The sequence below is a fragment of the Polyodon spathula genome, chromosome 10, assembly GCF_017654505.1.
Source record: "Polyodon spathula isolate WHYD16114869_AA chromosome 10, ASM1765450v1, whole genome shotgun sequence".
Classification (NCBI taxonomy): Eukaryota; Metazoa; Chordata; class Actinopteri; order Acipenseriformes; family Polyodontidae; genus Polyodon; species Polyodon spathula.
Genome location: NC_054543.1, coordinates 31,418,612 through 31,439,912, shown reverse-complemented (window position 1 = coordinate 31,439,912; position 21,301 = coordinate 31,418,612). Strand labels below are relative to the sequence as shown.

The following is a 21,301-nucleotide window of genomic DNA, read 5'->3' as shown; positions in this document are numbered from 1 at the left end:
GGTATCGGCGCTATGCTTCAGTGAGACAGGACCCGAGTACGCGCCCGCCTTCCACCTGTGTGTGGATTGCCTTGCCCTGTGTGATGCGCCTGTCTGCGGGAACCAAGCGCCTGTCTCTACTATATATTATATATATATATATATATTATATATATATATATATATATATATAGAGAGAGAGAGAGAGAGAGAGAGAGAGAGCAGGCTCTGAACCCTAACTAGTCATACTTCACTCCAACTACATAACTGCTATGCTACACAGATTCACATCTTAACCCTTTCAACAGACTGGGCTACTATTTACATTTACCTTATCCAAATGGAAATTCTTCCCTCAATATAGGTTGAACAATTTTGCTGTGTGTGTGTTATAAGTGAAACAAGAAGTGACATCTGAAACAAAAACGCATTGGAAAAAATGCCAAGTTAAAAAGGGACGTGCCATTTAAAATGGAGATACCACAAACACAAGCCAATTTTCAAGAAACCATTGGGGCAACCTTGCCCAGCACAAAGTAAATAGGCACTAACTACTAACTTATACAATAAAAGCGGATCAAACACATGAAAAACTATGACAGCTATTCAGCCTTTTTTTTAGATATTGTGACCATTCAACACAATCATTCCACAAACTGGTAAAGAGCAAACTGAGTAAAATTGAACATGTTTACTATTGCCAGCAGATGGCACTGTACTACCACTATTGGTTATCGGACAGCCAATCAGAGTCGAGCAGATTCTGAGGTTCCCAACAGGAGAATCCCACCCATAGCAACCGTCTGAGCTCCACATCTTCAACGTAAAGCAGTGGAGGATTGCCGCAATCCAACAAAAATAAAAACAATCGGCGAAAAGTCCGTCTATAAAGTGCGGTTGACGGTAATGCCAGTCACCTGAGAGTCAGGTTAGAGATCAGGAGCAGCTTTTGTCCAGGAATGTGGGCGGGGAACAGAATGCAGTTTATAAGTTTGAAGTCTTCTTTTAAGAATGTATTCGTAATTGTTTGCAGTGTTGTCTTCAGGAGCACCCTGCCTTGTTAGGAAGATTGCCTCTGTGGACTGTTTAAGGCTGCTGTCTGGTTGGCAGTAGGAATAGCGTCCGGTTTAATTCTGGATTATTTTTAGTCTTGACGTTTATTCCGAAACATTCTGTTTTAAAGAAGGAAGCCACACCGAGCCATCGACCATTAGCTGTGTAAAAGAGTGGTTTTACTTTTATTTGACATAAAGTTTTATACATTACGATGAACGAAGTTTCAGCACATATATGAATTTGACAACGTAAATTGGAGGTGGTTTTGTTTTGGACGAAACGAGGATTTGGACTATGGTATTACACTTTGTGTTTTTAACGATTTTTAAACATTATTATTATTATTATTATTATTATTATTATTATTATTATTATTACTATTGTTATTATTAAAGGAGCAGTTAGCAATGTTTTAAGTTTTAGGGAGTTGAACAAGTTCCATTCAGAATATTGATTAAAAATAGTATTGTTTAAAAAGGTCGTCTATTATATCCTGCTTATGTATCTGCTGTGGTTAGACTTAACGTTTATGACCCACCGGGAATGGCATAATGATATATTACACAGGTTAAAAAAAATTGGGCTTAACTATTTGACCCATCGTTTTAAAATTAAAAGCCAAGCAGAATATTTCTCATTAATCGATAATTTCATTAGAATCTTCCTCATGTTGACATTCTGACCTTGGCATGCATGACCGCATTTGCCTCTCTCTCTCTCTCTCTCTCTCTCTCTCTGATGTTCATGTAGTGCTGAGCTGACGCTGAGTTTATTTATTTATTTTCTCCCACTAGGACATGAGAGATCCAAATCACGATCTTTTCAGGCAGCTCTCTTCTTGAAACTTGAGAGTCCAGTTTTTACTACATCATGTTGATATAATCAATGAAGGAAGCCATCCGGATATTTAAAATCGAGAAGCAGAATGGGGAAACAAGCAGACTGATCGCACAGAATTGTGAATGCTATTGTTCCACAAAGAGGAACGAGCCAATCTGTATCTGTATTTAATAGAGCTGGATTGCGCCACACGATACTGGGGTGCAACAGAACTGGTTTTAAATGATTAGAACAGTTCTTGAAAAGCTTTCTTTAAATTAAGCGTTTTAAACCACATAGATTGCTCACACAGACCCAGACACATAGAATAGAGTTTTCAAGTGTACTCTGGATATCTCATTTCCTGGTTGATGTGGTTCTTGTTATCAAAATAACATCAGGAATAGACGATTAAAACATGAAGATTTCGGGATCCTGAAATTGCATTTCTAAATAAGGTTTAAGGAATGGCATCAACTGAAAGGCTATATGAACTTTGGATGCTCTACTGTAACAAGGTACAGTATTTTATTACATCCATTTTTGTTAATTATGCTGTTTAAATCATGTGTATTTGCATTTTGCCCTGTTGGTTTATTTCCCAGTGCATCAGTGCAAAAAACTTCAAGGGACTGTATTGCTTATGATGTCTCCAGAAGCCTTGGTCAGAAGTTGTCTGTTTTTTAGACACCTGCCCTGCTAAATTGCGCAAAAATTACCCATCTTGGCAACATGTCAATGGAACAGGGAATGTTTGTTTGGAAGGATTAACAGGTTTATTGAATTGTTTTTCTTAAACGCCCATGTGCATAGATTGAAATGATTGCTTGAAAGGGCTACATTCTGACAATTCAGCCTTTGAGTTGGGAAATATTTCTGGTGCAAATTCCATGTTTTAAAAATAAAATAAAGAAATATTGGACTTTAACCAAATCAATTATTCTGGGTGTTCTAAAGTGAATGATACCAGATAGCTTTGCTGCAAATTCTGATAACAAGAGCAGTCATGCTTGTGCACCTGTAGCTGGTGTGTTGAAATCCAAGCATGTTTAAATGTGGTCAGCAGGAGGAAAAAGCTAATTCAGATTTCATGTCAGAAATTCAGCAGAACCCCAGTGTGTGGTTAAAAAAAAAAAAAAAAGCCTCCATGAGAAATGACAGACTGCTTCCATTGTGCAAGCATACATGCATATTAAATGCAACAGGGTGCAGTTTATTTGGCACAATGCAGCCTGGAATTTACTGCACACTCTCTCTGGGCTCCAGATGGTGCCATGCTAGACTATCTTACTGTCAAATCCATCTCTGCAGCATTACCTGCTTGAATGTTTGTTTTGTATCACATGATCTGTTGAGGTGACACTTTCGTCACCTTGTTCTGAACAAAAACACATTCCGCTCTAGGTCTGTTTCACTCCTTTTTTGTTTTGTTAATTATTTTTGTTTTCAAATTAATTCAAAACAAAAATGTCCTCTGAAATTAAAACATTTACCCATAACATTTACAGGCAGTATACGTTGTGATTTCCCTGGTACAGCTTGGCTGTTCTCTGTAATGCAGTGACTGAATTCATTGTGTGAAAGTACAGTGATGTTTTCTTGAAGGTGTTGCCTCGGAGCAAGGCATATTTATTTACATGCATTGCTTACCCAAGATCAATCTAACCAACTGGCTTTAGTTGTTTACTGTCCATAATGCAGGTGCCCTTGGAATGGGGATTGAGATATCTTGACACCTACCTACAGCAGGGTGCCTCGTATGCAAGTCTACAAACAGAAATCATGGGTAGATTGAACTACTAATAAAGCTTTCTAGGTGATTAGCACAGCATTATCTATAACTGTTAAACACTCTCCAGTGCTAAAATTTTAAATACAAAAAAAAAGTAATAAATTCAATGCCAAACGTTTCAACTGGAAGTCTTTCTCAATTTTATAAAGTTTCTTTTAGTATTTCTAAATTTAGCACAGAATGAGCTGATTGAGGTGCTGTGTAGCAGATCTAAGCTGAAAGACATGGCGGTGCAATTCAGAAGCTGTTGCTACTGTATTGGCAGTGTTAGGGTTAATGAAATAAAAGCTCCCATCGGGCACAATGTTGTCTACATGATTAAATCGAGAAGATTATTCTGTTGGAATTTCTTACGTGGGAAGTGTATTGTTCCTTCTGGGCTTCTCGCTCACAGTAGTCTTCCAGTGGATGATCTTTGTACTGAGACGCTGCAGATACTATTCACTGTAAACACAGTCAAAACCCATTCATGCACATTAGTCAGGATGTAGGCCTTCAGCTTTAGTCATGCATGTTATTGGCATCATAAACACCTACTAGATAAAAAAGTAATTGCTGCAAAATATGTGTGTGTGTGTGTGTGTGTGTGTGTGTATATATATATATATATATATATATATATATATATATATATATATATATATATATATATATATATATATATATATTAGATAATGGTCTTTTAGTTCTGTATTTCCTCAAATATTAGTGGTCTGCATGTAATAAACGCAATGTATATTGACGTTTTTCTTTAATTGGTCTGGGCATACTGAATTTTGTTCTGTAATCGGAACTGTTGCCACCAAGGGCAAACCATGGGAGGGGAACATTTAACCAAATGTTTGTTTGTCTCTGTTTAAGGAGTAATCAGCTGGCTCTGCGATTTTCAAAGGCTCCCCTAGTTCACTAAAACAAGCAAACAAGTGTGTGCTTTGCATTTAAAAAGGCAGGCTCAATGAAAAGCTATTGGATGCACTGCTAGTGTTTGCGAAGCTGCCTTGTAAGATCCAGCAAGTGTTTCTGGAATCCATCAGGCTGGTGTCACACAATCTTGTTATATGTTTTGATTCTTGGGTTTGTGTCAGTATCACTCGGCTCTTTGTCTACAGTACCTAGCAGTTTGAGCAAAAGGCACACAGACAACCTTCCTACTGCTACCTGCAGCAGCAGGGAGACAGGAGCACTGTATGTAGTATAGGCTCTGTTTTATCAACCATATAGCTGTAGCTTCCCTAAATAATGCATCATTTTGTACTCTGGTATGAAACATAAAACTCCTGTTGCATATCATTTCAAGCCATTTCAGGTTTTACTATTAAGCACACAGTAATTGTGCTGCCTTAGCTTTTCCTGTCTATGGCTTGCCTATGTGCAGTAAGATTAAGTGGGGCAAATTACTGTAAGTTCATAGTAAAACCAGTAATGTTACAAATCTGCTAATCCAAGACTTGGCTTTCAGATTTTATTAGGATACTGGTTCACTGTACATTATCTGCTGTGTGATCTGCTGTACAATGTGAGCGCTTCCTATAAAATGCTAACTGTATAACAAACCCCATTTGGTGTAATAAATTAACCTTTCTACTTTACTTTGAAATACTGTTTGGCATCCTGGAACTCTGCCAGACCTCGAAGGCGTCATTAATTCCCTCCTACAGCGTGCACATGTAGCCCTGGGCGCTACTTTTCCACCTTGACTCATTTCATGCAGTTAAGCCACGTTGGGTTGATAACGTACATTTCTGATCGGACAGGCATATTACCAAGCTGCTGGCTGCCAATGAAGCATGTCAGAAGGTTTTAAAACGTCTTCATACCATGTGTTTACCAACAACATTTACAGTGTGCTCCCAGATCAAAACAGATTTGCTTCTGTAGTTTCCAGCAGCCTTTTACAGCTTGCTTTTACAGTTTAAAAAGCTTCAAATATGTTGGCACCCTAGCTACATGTTGAAGTGCTTTAATTTAAGTTGAAAATGCCTTTCCTGTTAAGTGTATGTCATTGTTTTTAAGTAGGGTTGAGGGGCACATATTTGAAATGTAGACTCTGGAAAACCTAACCTCATTGTTTCAGAATGTTTTACGGGCTTCCTTTTCCACTGCAGCAGTGGGAGGTATAACTAAGTTAGTACCTTCATACAGTATCTTTGAGGACTGATGAACTTATGAAACTTCTGTATACTAGATATTTGCATGTTACTGCATGCATGGGTAACCTGTTTAATACCACAGGGGTTCCGACTTTAAAGAATTAATTCAAAAACCCCAGTACAGAACTTGTGCATTTTTTATGCCAACATGACGTATATGTAACTGTGAAATGGCCAGTATGCTATATATTTTTACAATCCAGTTTTTTTTAAATTTTTACATTCATTCTAAATGCGCTGTCTAAATGTTTTTACCCACTGCATGATTTAGGATTGCATTGTGCAGCTCCACAACTTGAAATACATCATTGACCACAAAAGCTGTTAAAACCATTACAAAGTTCTAATAGGATTCAGTGGTATTATTTTGAGGTTGAGAAATCCTGTGTTTTGTTCGATTTTCTTTTGAGAAGCTTTCATTTGAGAGGTGGCAGTCAACTCACTCTTGCTTTAAATTGGCTGCAAATGCTACTGTAATATCCAAAACACTTACGGCATTTGCTTCCAGATTTAATTAACAGCTGTGGTTTGAAAGCATTTGGCTCGTTTTTATTCTTCCATCACAGTTGCCCATTTCTGTTTTTAGGTATGCAGATGGCGATATGAGAGATGAGCTACTGTATGATCTATTTTGTTAAAAGGCAAAACTTTATATGGGAGGAGCATGTGGTCATCCCAACTGACAGTCCCATTTATCATCATCAGGATGATGTAGTGGAGGCGCCTGCATGTACATATGCCACACACTAAAGTTAGTGCATTCTTTACAACCAGTCTGTCTTCATGTACGTAAGATACACCATGCGTGTCGCGCTGACATGCTTACATACTGTCGAATTGCTAAATCCTTTTGTAATGACACTTGATTAGAGGGTTGGGGTCAATTCCGGTTTTGCAATTCCAGTTCTCTTTTTAAAATCAATTCCCATTCCCTTTTAATCAGTTTCAATGCACCATTGATCAAAATTGAAATTGGCAATATTCTGTTAAAATGAGCTTCTCACAGTGCCAACAAATGACTTCAGTTGAAGTCATGGTTAAATTGGCTTCCAATGAAAGCAGTTGAACAGTCGCAACAATTATGATGTCTCTAAAAGATCAATTCCTTTGAAGGGGTGGGGGGGGGGTGGTATAGTATGGAGTAACCTATGTCTGTCTTCATGTACAGCAGATATGCTGGCCTTCCTTTTTTAAATGTATACTGCATATAGTGGAGTGCTCTAGATCAGGGACACGCAACCTGCGGCCCGTTTATCGTAGCGGCCCAGTGTGTTAATTCCATTTCACATCTGAATATATCGTAAATATTTTTTTAAAACTTTGTTGAAATGGGGGTTGTTTCAAGCATTGTAGTAAGTAATCACAAAACCAGGATTTGAGGGAGTGTGTATATGTGTTTGTTTACGATTGTTATCGCTAGTGTGCAATTGTATGAATGAAAACATTTACCCACTCTATCACATAGAATTCTGTGTTCGAGCTATCGGCTAGTTAGATATTGATTCAAGTGATACCAGACAGAGAATCATTATTTGAAAGATTCTTCAAAAGAGGAAGAAAGGTGATGGCTATTTTCAGCATGATGGTGGCGACAAGAAATTTCTTCATGAAATGCTTAATTACAACTGGTTGCTTCTCTCTGGGCACTGCAACGATTTATTCTGGTTTTAAGAGATGATCGCTGTAGGCATTGTGGGACACATGATACTCTTTAGCATATCGTTAGCGTTACGTACAGCTCGCTACTGGAGTGCCATATGAAGCCCAGGCACACCAGAGGCACTTTGAGTGGCAGAGGAAGGCAAGCGTTGAAAGAGCGTCAGGACGTACTTAATTGTTTCAAATGCAGCTCTACTCATGTACTTAATGAGTACATATTTTGTGCTTGAATTGAGTTTGGCATGCTGCTGGAGCATCAGTTTGAAACAGGGTTAAGTCTCCAAGTAATTTCATGAGTCTTCCTCTCGTTTCTCCCATCTATTCCAGGATTTGATGCTTGCTGTAAATCAGAATTGGAGAGATATCAGCTATGTGCAAAATTAAATGGTAGTGGAATTTCTTTGACCAAATTTTGGAGAAATGCAGAATAATTTCCAATTTAGCAAGAAAGGCTAAAAGATATTTGTAAGTATTTACTAATTCTCTGGAATGCTGAGAGAAGTGTTCTTCATATGGACACATTTTCACAGAGCAACGTCAATCCATGAAAGAAGACTGGCTTCACCAACTGATGATGCTTAATTTAACAGCAAAATATAATGCACAAGAAAAAGTTTACTGGTAAATTTAAAGCCTATAAATTTACACTTATGAGTTCTCTCAAATAATTGAAAAAAACGTCCTTTTAAAATCCTGTTATATGTATCCAGAGGGATGCATGGGTTAAATAAATGTCAGTAGCCATCTACAGCATTCTGTTTATTAATAATACGTACTTTGTAGTGATGGGATGAGCAATTCAAATGGTTAATGTAATGGGGTGATTGTTTAATGATTAATCATTACATGGCTTACTGTGGAGGCTATATACACATCGTGTGGCTAGAGGACTAAATTGCAGGTTAAAAAAAACATGAAACGTGGGGCCCTACTCCTGATCAAGTAAAGGACATGGTCTCAAGCACAGCTGTTATTTAGTTGACTAAAATAGGCAGTAGCAAATATTTAACAATGTTTAAATGGGAATTACAGTGTCGTTTGCAATTAGGAATCAAGGACAATGGGGTCTTGTGTCTTTAAGGGTCTGCGAAAGGCGACTGATTGCTTAATGTGTGGTCAGCTGTGACTGATAAGGTAAGTAATAAAAACCTAGATAAATGCTGAAAGAATGCAAGATGTATTGACCATCAGAACAGTGCCTTCTTGATGCATTGGGGGTACCCTGCAAAACCAGCTTGAACCAGGGCTCTCGTCATCCCCCAGTCAGGGTTGTGGTTTGGCAGAAATCTAAAGCTACATTATCCACCCTCCTTTATTACTTTATATTTACAGAGCATAGCCATCTCTGACCTGTGTTTAGCGTTCGGCTGCAGATTGAATTCTGAAAACTGACAGGAGCCACAATTTAATATTAGAATGAGATGAGTGTTTACAGCCATGTTTCATGGCAAAAAATGATCTGTCTGCCTTCATCAAGGAGTGTATCAGTCCTGTGCATAGTTAAATACGTGTGGTAAAGACGTTTCTTTTGCACAGCATAAATTGAAAGCGGGTAGCAACCGTTTTGGCTCTCTCTTTCTGGCTCAAGATATTTTGAAAACACCACCAAAAAAACATCTATCTCCACTTTTAAAAGCATGCGATATAGTACAAGCTTCAGAGGAATAAAGGTTTAGTTTATAACCCTTAATTTCATATATCAAGATTATATACCAGGAATTCAATTTAGAAAATTTTACCCTGACCTGTATTCACTATATGCACATGTAAAAATGTAAGCTTAAAGTATGTTCTGACAGAGTTTGGACACTTTTGAATACATGCTTCTCTATATGTAAAAACCTTGTGTGACATATGGACGGAGAGACTCTAAGTAAATGAATGTGGTTTCATAGATGCATGTAAAAATGTCAATGTGACATGCAGGCAAATAGCCTCCATATACCCTCCACATTATGAAATGTCCCAAACTATTAAAGAATGTACACTAACAAGGATTCTGTAAGCTTAAATTTGAACATCATCGTGGGTCACTGTAGCTTTAAAATATCCTGAAGCACATGGAATGAGCATCTCTTTCAATGGGCTTTGCTACTGAACAGCCTCTTCATTTCAGTTGTCTAAACCTTGCACAAAGATGTAAACAGGAAAGGTTTATTTTCAAAATGTTCACCTGCTGTACAGTACTTGCTGCCTGTGCCCTGTTTTTTTTTTTTTTTGATCATTTGAAAGAGGCATTGTCTCACTAGCAATGTGTGCCTTCGTTCAGTTACAGTAATCTAATCTGGAGCCAGAGCACACAGCATCCATTGGTAAGGAAGTAAAATATTAAAGATTAATTGTAAATTAATCATTTCAGCATAATCATTTCAGTTTTGCAGATCGGCTTGTCAGATATAATATAGTACTAAACTACGTGCATCACATTGCATCATTTAATGTTAATTTTAGTGTATGATTTCATACTCTTAAGGCTTTTTTGTGTGGTTTTTAGGTCTGTTGTTGCTTGTGTGTTTCTGTCATTCTCTCCTAATGCAAAGCAGGTCTTGTATGGGAAGCTGTAGATAATGGGATCTTACCACAGTAAGGAAGGAATTCTAGTTGGGGAAGCAGTAGGATTGGAAGCTAAGTCCTGGGCACATCAGTAGATCCACAGGCACAGACAGCAGAGCTGAGATAAGATACCATTTTAGGCCAAATTGGGAAGACATTTTGCAGCGTGGATGAACTATAGTTCTGCTCAAATGCCAGTGATTTAATATTAACTGACAATTTAGTAGCAGTTTAATAAAGTGTAACTTCATGGCATATTTATTGTTGGTTTAAAAAAAAAAAAAAGTCTTCTACTGTCCCCAGATTTCATTTGTCTGCATATTTGGATAATTTGATGCTTGATAGGTCAGTCATGTAGATTACGACTACTTTAGTTTGCATGTCTTCTAGTCGTAATGTAATGTGATGGCATTGAGTGTTACAGCTTTCCCCCAGCACGATTAATGGAGCAGGGCAGCAAAGTTGCCATGGCAGCTTAAATGCTTGCAAGCAGATTAGTGCAGCTGGATTTGAATTGGCTTTTCAAAGTGTGACTGAGGACAAGAATCTGTGAAAATGCGGTCTGTTCTGTATCTCCATTTGTTTTGCAGCTCTTGGTTTGCCCAGCCCTTGGTCCACGCACACCATACAGTAGCCTACATTCTAAATATTTTGGTATTCACTTGAAAGTATTTATTCAAAACACTGAGCCTGTGGTGACTGTGTTTATAGTTAAACATACATTTTGGAGAACTTAGAAAATAACAAAACAGTGATTTTGTGCTGTAACCAATTGTCTTTCATATGCACTGGGTCTGCTATTTGACACCTTGTCATAGTAGTGGTGTAGCTATACACTTTGGCCAGTGCATAAGTATCATAATCTTATACTCATAGTTGTATCCTGGTACTTGTCATGGTGCTGATGGGCTAACTAATTCTGTGGTTCATTGGTTTTTAATTTAAGAGAACTTTAATGTGATAGAGAGGAACTATAGACAATGAATCATTACATGCTGTTTGTACTGACGAATTGATAAAATATTTATTTGTGTGTTTAGTTTTGCATTGTAGATAGGTACGCTTTATTCCATGGACTTAAACAATTTTATAGTATAAGGATATATTCTAGAGTACAGCAATAGCTGGTTGAAGGCATTATATGTTAGTTGAAACACTGAACCTTAAACAGTACCGTAATGCATTTGCTTAACCGGGTCTAGTGGGCTATAAACTGATAAATACAATATCAGAAGTGAAGAAAAATGATTTTAATGACTACAGTGTCCTGTATTCATTTCCCAAATATGTACACGATGATGTAATAACTGCTCAGCCAGGGCATTAACTGCCAGCACATTGACAGCATGAAGTAACAAAATTGGTTCTTTTAATCATAGTGTTCTGCTTTGTTCTTGTACTGTAGTGCTTTCTGTGATCTGGTTGGGGAGTATTATTATTATTATTAGTAGTAGTATTAAGAGGTGCTGTTTTGGATAGTCCAGGACCTTAAACACACACAAAGTCAACATTACTCATCAGATTAGATGATTTCAAAAGAATTCTGGAGACTGTTGTGCGGTGGGCGTGTCTGGCAGTCCATATCCTGTTAATGATTGGCCCTTTGCAAGAGCCATGAAAGGAACTATTCTGCTGTATAAATGACATGTGCTGCTGCAACGCAGCCAGAGGTTTTAGCAGTGAAGTAATGGAATTCATTCACTATTGAATCCTACATATGTTTAAGAACAGAAATAGCCTGGGGACTATTTTTCTTTCATCAATTTTATTAAATGTGGTTGTTTTCTATCTACTTCTAAGATGTGGTCTTTGGTAATATGGAGAGCAGGTTTAGGGCATTCTCTTAGGCCTTAAATTCACGGTTTCTCAGTTCTTGGGAGCTGTTTAGGTATTTGTTACTGCATTTGAAGGTTGCGTTGACTGCCCACTGCTGAACCAGGCTTTGTGCAACCCCGTGCTCACATACTATTAAATACTTTAAATGCACGTGAAGTGATTGTGCAATCCCAGTGTCTAAATACAACTATATATTTTAAAGCACTCGTGCTACACAGACCCATTTATATCCTGTGCACCAATACCTGTACACCAACATTAACACTCCACACGCAACACAACACAAAATCCACACATGGGTGGAGCACACTGCCACAACCTCGCATACAGTTTTTCCGCGTTCCGTCTTAGCTTTTTAGATACTGAGAAACTTGCCGTTTTGACTGAGAAAGGGTCAGTTATCAGTGAGAAACCTTCGGCCACGCATTAACCCTTTTAATATATTTTTATTGCATTATACCATTTTGAAACAATATTCCAACAGCAGTAACTCTACAGTTTACTTTAGTTTTAAACAAGATATTTACTGTGGCGCTGCCTCTGATTTTGAATCATCCTCTGATCCTATGCAGCGCTGTAGGTTGTTATCACTGCATGCTTAACCTGTGGTCTGCATAATATTGCTTTATGGTACTGCATAAAACACTGGCATCTGCACTGCCTTCAATTGCAACCATCTTTAGGGCTGTAATAGTAAGTAAAGCACCTGAAGACACTTCAGATCTGTCATTATGTTTATAGGCATCACTTGGCTCATTGCTGGCATTAAAATAAGCATGGACACCTAAGAATTACATTACAACAGTTCAGAAAACCAAATGTCCAGCACAGTTGTGAGAATCATATTTACAATCTTTCACTAAGACAGCAGTCTACAAATAAATGTGTTTTGAAAATACTTGTTTAGCTTATTGCTGGCATTTACAATAACAATAAATGTGAAGCAGTTTAAACAGTCCAGCAATGTCAAGTGAGAGTAATTCTATGTACAGTACTCCACAAATTAAGTTTAGCATTTTACTGGCATTATTATTATAACCCTGATAAAGGCGTGTTGACTGATTCGTTGCTGTAAAACAGGTTTCACAGTTAAAAACTGTAAAGTTCATGTGTAACTGTAAAGCACTGTAGATGCAGAATCGCTAGTCTTCGCTCACCCTGTACCACTAGATTCGCTGGTGCCCGAGCGAGCTCTTCACTAATGTGCCATGCGTTTTTACAGAGAATCAGCTGCAAGACAGACACAAATTTGCTTATGTTAATGCCTTGTAAGAATGGTCTCAAAATAATAGGTTTACCTTGAGAGGCTGGAGTCTCGATTGAGGTTGATATTTATGATAAGAACAACAGTTAGTAAACTGAGTTTGAAGGTTGTTGTCAGTTACTGTGAAAAACGTGTGCATTTTAGCCTTAGAGGGAATACTGGAAGTAATACTTCCTGCATGTCAAGATTTCCCGTAACTATGAATGGTGCCAAACCTGTTTCTACCAGAGCAGATTGAGCATGAGCATGAACAGCAGTGTGCTTATTGTACCTGTTGACAAGTTGGGGGTGGTAGGTCAACTCAGGCCCAAGCTATTCACGTGCACTACTGTAACAAAGAACATTACTGCAGAGATCTGGCAGCCTGAGGACATTAAATATTAAAAACACTAGTGATGATCTTACAAACTGCCCCTCCTTTTACAAATGCTTCTTTACTTTTCAAAGGGTGGTTATTTTTCAAGAAGTCCATGCATCCAAGATGCTGTAGAATTTACTGCTTGATTTTCCAACATATTGTACAATATAGTGCATTGCCATAATTCAGGTTGCTGGAATTGTAGGTTTTTTCTATGCAGGTATCTAGGCAGTCTCGCGTATACAAAGAAGCATTTTGTTGTCTGGGATACCGGTCTCAAAGCCCCAAGCAATAACTGCTGAATTATTTACAGATCTTTTATATGGCTGATCCCTTTATAAAAACTTGGCAGCTCAGGTTATGTGAAATGTTCTGGACTAAAAATATATCAACAGAAAAGTTTGCTACTGTACAGAGGATTTTTTTTTTTTTTTTTTTGCAGGGTGGGGTCCCTTGAAGGATATTTTTAATTATTTTTTTTTTTGATGCAGACAGATCATATGAAAGTAGTGTTTTTAATTAACAGGAAACATATTTATCACCAATTATTAGTTTTATCACAACATTGCATGGTGAGTTCTGCAGCATATGCAAAGCGCCATCTTGTCATGTTGCTGGCAAATACAGCGCTAAGCACGCAAGGTAAAAGAAACTGCTCAGAAGTAGAGCAGACAGCTTGTTTTGTGAAGTATTAAAATCACACTGTACCTCGTCGCAGGCTTTTCGAAATCCACATCCAGACATTTTTCATAGGAGCTGATGAATATCTAATTTTGTGGCTGATCAAGTCGAGGAATTTTAAATTGGTCTTTTTTTTTTTTTTTTTTTTTTTAAACTACAGTCCATGCAATCTAAGAAAGACTTGGTTAATAACCAAGAACTACTTTGCTGGTGGATTCAATAAGTTTTATATATATATTTTTTTTTTTTTGAGAACTGATTGCTGCATGCTGGACATCACCACTGTTTGTCTTTGGGCTACATTCCAGTATCTTGAAGAGATTGCCTTTTGTTTTTTAAACTTACACAACTTTTTATGACAGCTTTCCAGTCACAAGACATGTATTTTATTGTGCTGGTTTATCACTGTCTACAGAGTCTGCACTACAACTGGCTGGCAGAAGATGGTTGGCAAAAAAACATTTTTTAGGTTCTCTGCATGAGTCAGGTTTTATAATAGCTCTCCTTTTTCCATGTTTTTATAACCGTGCATTTAACTGCAGTTATACCTTTCCAATAACCAGTAACAAATGTGATATTATAAACTTAAAGGTGTTGTGTCACGTTTTGGTTTTTAATGAGGTTGGTTTCCAGAAAGTTGCACAGTATATAAAACAACAACAAAAACATCATGTTGACCTTAGCTATCAAATAACCAAACTTGCACAACACATGGCAATCATACCTCTGCTGAAGTCTTGGGAGAGAAAGCAGTAGGACTGCAGCTTTAATATGTAAAATGCAGTACACTGAATCCTGATTTACAGTAATCCTCTCTCTACCAGTCCTGTGAAGAACCCAGATCTAATTGACCAGTTTTTGGCTCTTCAGAGATTTGTAATGAGAATAACATCCGTTGCCATAAGCCGGACAATTAATGATACAGTAACACTTAGTCTGGGACTTTTAAGTCTTGTCATTTGTCTTATTTAACATTTAAACTTTTTTCTATGTAAAAGTGATACCATGCTTTTCACTTTTATACCAAACTTTCTGTGGACAGACGATGAGATATCTTATGCATGTCAGGGATTCATTTTAATACAGATTTACTTTTCTCTAAATCCTTTTAAGTGCTTCTACTTTTTTCTAAATCTACTTTTCATTATAGTCTGTAACAGACATAATGCCAGAGTTGTTGACTTTAGCTTTGCAATGAGTTGCTTTTCAATAATTTGAAGGAAACCGTACATCTAAACCTCGCTGATGTTTTTCTTTCATTGCAGAAGGATCCTGACTACCTTAAACTTTGGTTGGAGATATTCATCAGCTCCTATGAAAAATGTCTGGATGTGGATTTCGAAAAGCCTGCGACGAGGTACAGTGTGATTTTAATACTTCACAAAACAAGCTGTCTGTTCTACTTCTGAGCAGTTTCTTTTACCTTGCGTGCTTAGCACTGTATTTGTTGTGCTTCCTTTGCTGTCAGGAAATAGTTTTTTCGGTTAGGCTTTTTTTTTCTGGAAATATTTAGTTTTGACAGGAATCCAAGGTAACATTTGGAAGCAGATGTGGGTGTAATCAGTAGCACTGAATTAATCTGTCTCTGTGACTCAATTTGATAAAATGGCTTTCATGCTGATAACACAGATTAATGACTATTTCCTGCACAGTCACTTGAACATGCTGTCAGATGTGAAAGACCTTTACAAAGTGGAGAGTTTAGTTTTATAACTGCGCTGTCATCTTATATAAAGTGGCCCCCACTATGTCTTTTGAACATGGCAATATATTGAAAGGAAAAAAACGATTTACATCAAACCAATTAATGTAATCGCACATCTAACTATAGTGCACCAAAAAGAAAACCAGCTGTGATTTTAGTATTCAGTCATTTTCACAATTGATCTGCACATATTGATGTAGGAGTCGTTGCCTAAAGCAACCCAATTGCTGACTGTAATGATTGGGTGGTTTTGCTAAAGTTTTCACAGAACTTCGCAGTAACTTTCACCAATGATAATCCGCTAATATGGCATGCAGTGATCCTTAACAGAATTTGCTTCATATTTTTAGGCCTGCATATGTCATGCATATATAGATACAAATTGTGAGCTTTGCATTAGAACTTATCATACATAATTTTAAATGTTCAATCAGAATTCTATGAGAAATTAGCTAAGTCTAGTTGCTAAACATTTCAGCCAATGATGTCGGTGAAGAAGTTTTACCTTTTGCATTGTACAAAGACCTCTGGGATGCCATTCAAAGAAACCTGTTTTTTCCCCCCATGTCTTTGTTTTGAAGGCTGGATGAAGTCCCTCCAGTGATGTCTCTGCTGCCTGATAACATCCTGCAGGTCCTGAGGCACCAGCTCCTGCAGTGTGTTCAGAAAGTATCCGATGGCTTGGAGGAGGAACAGCAGATCCTCTCCCTGCTGCTGGTCAAGTTCTTGATCGTTATCTGCAGGTAACAGAGGAAATCTGCTGGGTTTGAATTAGTATGTAGCACATTTTTTAGCAAATGTGGACTCAATAACCTGGACTGTTAAAGGGCCAGCCAAGAACTGAACCACTACATTTACTACAACATATAGGAACGTAGGTATGTCCATGTTTAACTGTAGAGTTATAAATTCATGGAATAGCTTACCAGGTGACGTAGTTAAGAGCTAAAACACTGTGAACATTTAAAACAAACAAAAGAAAAAAGGACTAGATTTCTGTGCTTTTTAAATTCATCCCTCCCCTCCCTCAGTTGGAGAGATTGGTGTGCTTACAAGGGACGATCCTTGATGGGCTGATTGGCCTTTTCTTGTTCCCAAACTTTTCATATGTTCTTATGCATGCTTGCTGTACCTCTGGCATTGGAGTTAAATATACAGCATTATTTTTTTTATGTTACAAACCGATATGCCAAAGTTTTGAGATTTTTTTTGTATTATTATTATTGGTAGGAATCTGTCCAATGTGGAGGAGATTGGGACATGTTCCTACATCAACCATGTCATCACCATGACCACGCTATATATTCAGCAGGTATGATATTCGCTATTTTCAAGTTGGCACTGAATTGGAGACCTGCATAGTGCTTGCATATTTGAGCATGCACCTGCAACAACATTGAACACATCAAATGGACCCCTATTGTATATTGGGTGGGGGAAAACAAAGATTAACAGACACGGTATGAACAAACTCTCTGCTCCATTTACTCACTCCATATACTGCATGTATGGTAAACATATTTTGCACCTTGTATTTTTACATGGAGAAGCACAGCTAGTGTGTGTGTGTCATTTTATATATATATATATATATATATATATATATATATATATATATATATATATATATATATATATATATATATATATATATGCGTGTGTGTGTGTGTGTGTGTGTAGAAGGCTTCCATCAGCCTATTATGTTATGTTGTTGAAAGGGTAACATTAACCCTATACAAGTTCCAGGTGTAATAGACTGTGCTTGGGAAATCCTATAAGGGAGAAGCATCTAAGTATTGATTCTGATAGCATTGCTTCTGAAATGCACCAAGTCAAAATTCATTGTGGGAAGAAAATTAATATATTGACCCTGTTATTGGTTGTGTGAACAATGTTACTGCTTTAAAAAAAAACCTAATGCTAGTGTAGCACTGCTTCCAAAATTACATCAGTAGCGGCTACTATATTCAAGGCTTACTGTCCTTAAAGGATGATCTTTTGAACTTTGTACCAGTAATAAAAACATTTTGCTGCTTGGATTGCATGCTTGCTGCACTGTAATTTACAGCCTAACAGGACCCGAGGACTTTCATGTCAGTGTTTTTCTGATATAATCATTTTCAATGATATGAAGGAAATTTCCAGGCAGTAGTAGCATTTCTTGGTTGTTGAGGCTTGCATTTGAAACTCTGCCCACTTACCTGGTTTATTAAATGTATTTATAGTTCATGTTTTGGGAATATGGAACATACATACATACATACATACATACACACACTCATACACAGTGGATTCATAAAATACAAGCAGGTACTTAAAAAAACAAAACCAAACACAAAATTAGCAAACAATTGGTTATCGATACAACGTTGAAGGTTAAGTCTAAGAAATTATATTTTAGAAACTGCTTATACTTTACAATAAACGCGTATTTTGCTTTTTACTTCTTCCTTATTACCTTCAGCTAAAGAGCAAGACAAAAGAGAAGGAGCTAGCAGACCAAACTCCTGCAGAAGAATTTGTCAGGCACGCCCTCACCTTCTGCGAGAGCCTCTATGACCCCTATCGAAACTGGAGGCACCGGGCTTCTGGGTATGTTGCTTTATTCTGGGGATTTTGCAATCTAGGGGTAGGGCATATTTAAAAAACAAATACAAACACTTTGTGACAGAGTGCTATGATGACATTGAGTCAGATTGTTTAGAATGCCAATATCCAAGTAGACAAACATTTCAGCTAATTGCTGTTATCACTAAAATACCTGAGCAGTGAATTTTGGTAATCAGTGACCGCTAAAGGAAGTCATTAAATGAGGAAGCCATAAAATGGCATACTGTCCATTTATGAAACATTCCATACATCCCCAGCTCAGGTAACAAGCTCCTACCCTTTCAGATCAGGGTCCTGACCTGGAAGCATTGTCCTCTGAGGTTCCCACTTGTCCCACAGAAAGTTACTTTTTTCATGAAAGACTGAAGTAGTTGCCAGATCACCCACACTGGTGATTGGGGCAGGTTGAATGCACTGGAGTACAAACAGCCTCCAGGACATCTAGAAAGGTTTTCAGCAAAAAGCTGTTAATTCTTCTAGGTGGAGATCTGCAAGCTGTCGCAGTACATTACTACTGTCTGTGTTTTGATGAGCTGTTGTTACTTTAATTGACATACTGCCCTGCCTTGTGAATTGGGTTGTAACACTGGGGCAGAAGTGAGTATCTGGGAGGAATAGTTTACCTGAGATTGCTGTGATCCAGTGAAGAATTTGCGTCATAGCATTGTTTGTCAAGTTTTGCAATAATGCAGTCAAACTGGTTGTGAAGGAAAAACTGCAAGCATTTTTGAGAAAGAATTCAGGACTTTGGAATGCTGGTTTGTGTAAGCAATAGTTAACATTTTAGAGACCCATTGTCATTCAGCATGATGCATTTATTTTGTTTAGATTGGTAAAATGCATTATCTCTGAAGTTCCTTATTGTGACAATACAGCATCTTGCTTCGTAATACCCTATGATATTTCCTTGTATTAAACTATTTGTAAAATGCTTTGGTCATTTCGAACACATCTTGCCTGACTATGAGGAGCCACTCTGGCTCATCAGCAGCATGCAGTGTGTCCCAGGGTGTTGGCCCTTTTATTCAGGAGGGAGGTTGAATTCCTGTTTTTTGGGCTGCTGGCAAGTTGTGTTGTGTGCTGTGCTGCCAACCACGGGGCAGGCTGGCTGATTGGAATCTCAGAGCTATTGGCAGGCAGCTATCCAAGAAAGCCAAGCATGTTTCGATTTTGACTTCCAGACGGGAGGGATTTGAGCTTGGGTCAAGAGATGCACTGCAGGGTGGGAGATTGCTTGCATCAGTCTTCATTTCTTGTGTAACGGATCAGATAGCAGTCTGTTTAGCACTGGTTATATTGATGTTTTTTTTTTTTTTTTTTATGTGTTGTGATATTACAAACTTGTACCTGTATTGTTGTGTTTTAAACCTGCAACATTAGTACTGTAGTGTATATCTTGAAACATAAAAACACATTGCAGCAAAAAGTCTTCAGAAAGTAAACGGAGACCCTCCCTGTGTGTACTGCAAAAGCCTTTTTAACCAAAGGGTGCATTGTTTGCTTTACAAGCTTAAGGCTGGCTCACAAATGAAGAAATCTGATCTATTCAGCATTTGTATGGATAAATTACTGTACATTTCTTATTGTGTTACTGAACACAAACCAGAAAATGTTGAACAGTACAGTAGTGACAATAAAAACACATACAAGAGTTTCCAACTGTTGCTTAGCTTTTAGATAGATTAATTTCTGTATTTGTTCAGTAGTGTATTTGCGAAGTGAATAATAAACACACTCTACTTATTTGTGTGTTTTTCTATTATAAACAATATATATTCATATAAACACCGGTGATATGTACTGTAGCATACATTGTGTATAAATAATCCTTTACACGAGTGATTACTTGTATTCTATAGTATGTAAAAGCTGTATCTCTGTTTGCAAGTGAGTTTAACAGACCTCGATGGAGGGCTGATCGTACATTCAGGTGCTTCCTAGCAGTGTTCAGCATGCATACGTAAAGGGCTATTTAAGTGTTCCTACACGCTGTTATGCAAGACTTGTTGTTGTGGTTTAATGTTTTTCATCTTTTCTACTTCTGTCGGCATGTACCCAGTGCTCAACTCTGTTCCCCTGTATAAAGTGTTCAGCAGTATAAACTATTAACCTCAGAAATCTATACGCCTCAGACAGTTCATTGAGATCCGGGACCCTGGCTGTTGCACTCTCAATATAACCATTGTTTTCCTTGTTCACTTGAATTACTGGAGTATAATAAACTGTGTGACCTCATGGTGTAGGTGAGCAGTGACTTGCTGAATCCTGTTCATTCTGCTTAGAAAGGCTATAAACATTTCACTGTAGGAAACTGTAAGGAATATTCTCATTTAGTATTGGTTCTAGTTTAATAGTAATTGGGGGGGGGGGGGGGGGGGGGGTGGTGAACTCATAATTGAAAAGAATAGAAGAAAACCTGCATGGTAAAAATAACCAGACCACTAAAGACAACATTTACCTGCTAGATGCTTTCAAAACAAGACGAATCTGGCTGGAAAACTCAGTGTGGCAGCACAGATCGAGAGGGAGTAGCCGAAAAGTTGCATGCGAGACTCATGCATTACCTATTAAATGCTACCTCAAGTTCAATGTACAAGTAAAATGTGAATTTGTGTAATTAGTTATAGAAAAATCTCTACTGTAATTGGCATTCCAGTATTTTTTAGGATGTAGGACTACATCACTGTATGTAAGGTTGGTGGTACCGCCAGCATATTTTACTTCAGCCTTGCATAAATAACATTAAATAACATACGTTTGATGCTATACAGCCATCCTTTTTAGATTTTTTTATTAGATGATTCCACACATGTGACTTTGCTTTGCAGAATTTAAGCAG

General features: G+C 37.7%; 1 protein-coding gene across 1 annotated transcript in view; it reads left to right on the top strand.

The window, feature by feature from the left end:
• Positions 1-860: 860 nt before the first annotated feature.
• Positions 861-21,301, top strand: part of LOC121321935 (neurobeachin-like protein 1) — a 43,115-nt gene continuing 22,674 nt past the window's right edge. Inside the window, exons 1-6 of the mRNA XM_041261325.1 lie at positions 861-1,332; positions 1,830-2,372; positions 15,413-15,504; positions 16,434-16,595; positions 17,083-17,164; positions 18,317-18,444. Of these exons, the coding sequence (XP_041117259.1) occupies positions 2,322-2,372; positions 15,413-15,504; positions 16,434-16,595; positions 17,083-17,164; positions 18,317-18,444 (515 nt within the window). The 5' untranslated portion in view covers positions 861-1,332; positions 1,830-2,321. The remainder of the gene's footprint in view (positions 1,333-1,829; positions 2,373-15,412; positions 15,505-16,433; positions 16,596-17,082; positions 17,165-18,316; positions 18,445-21,301) is intronic.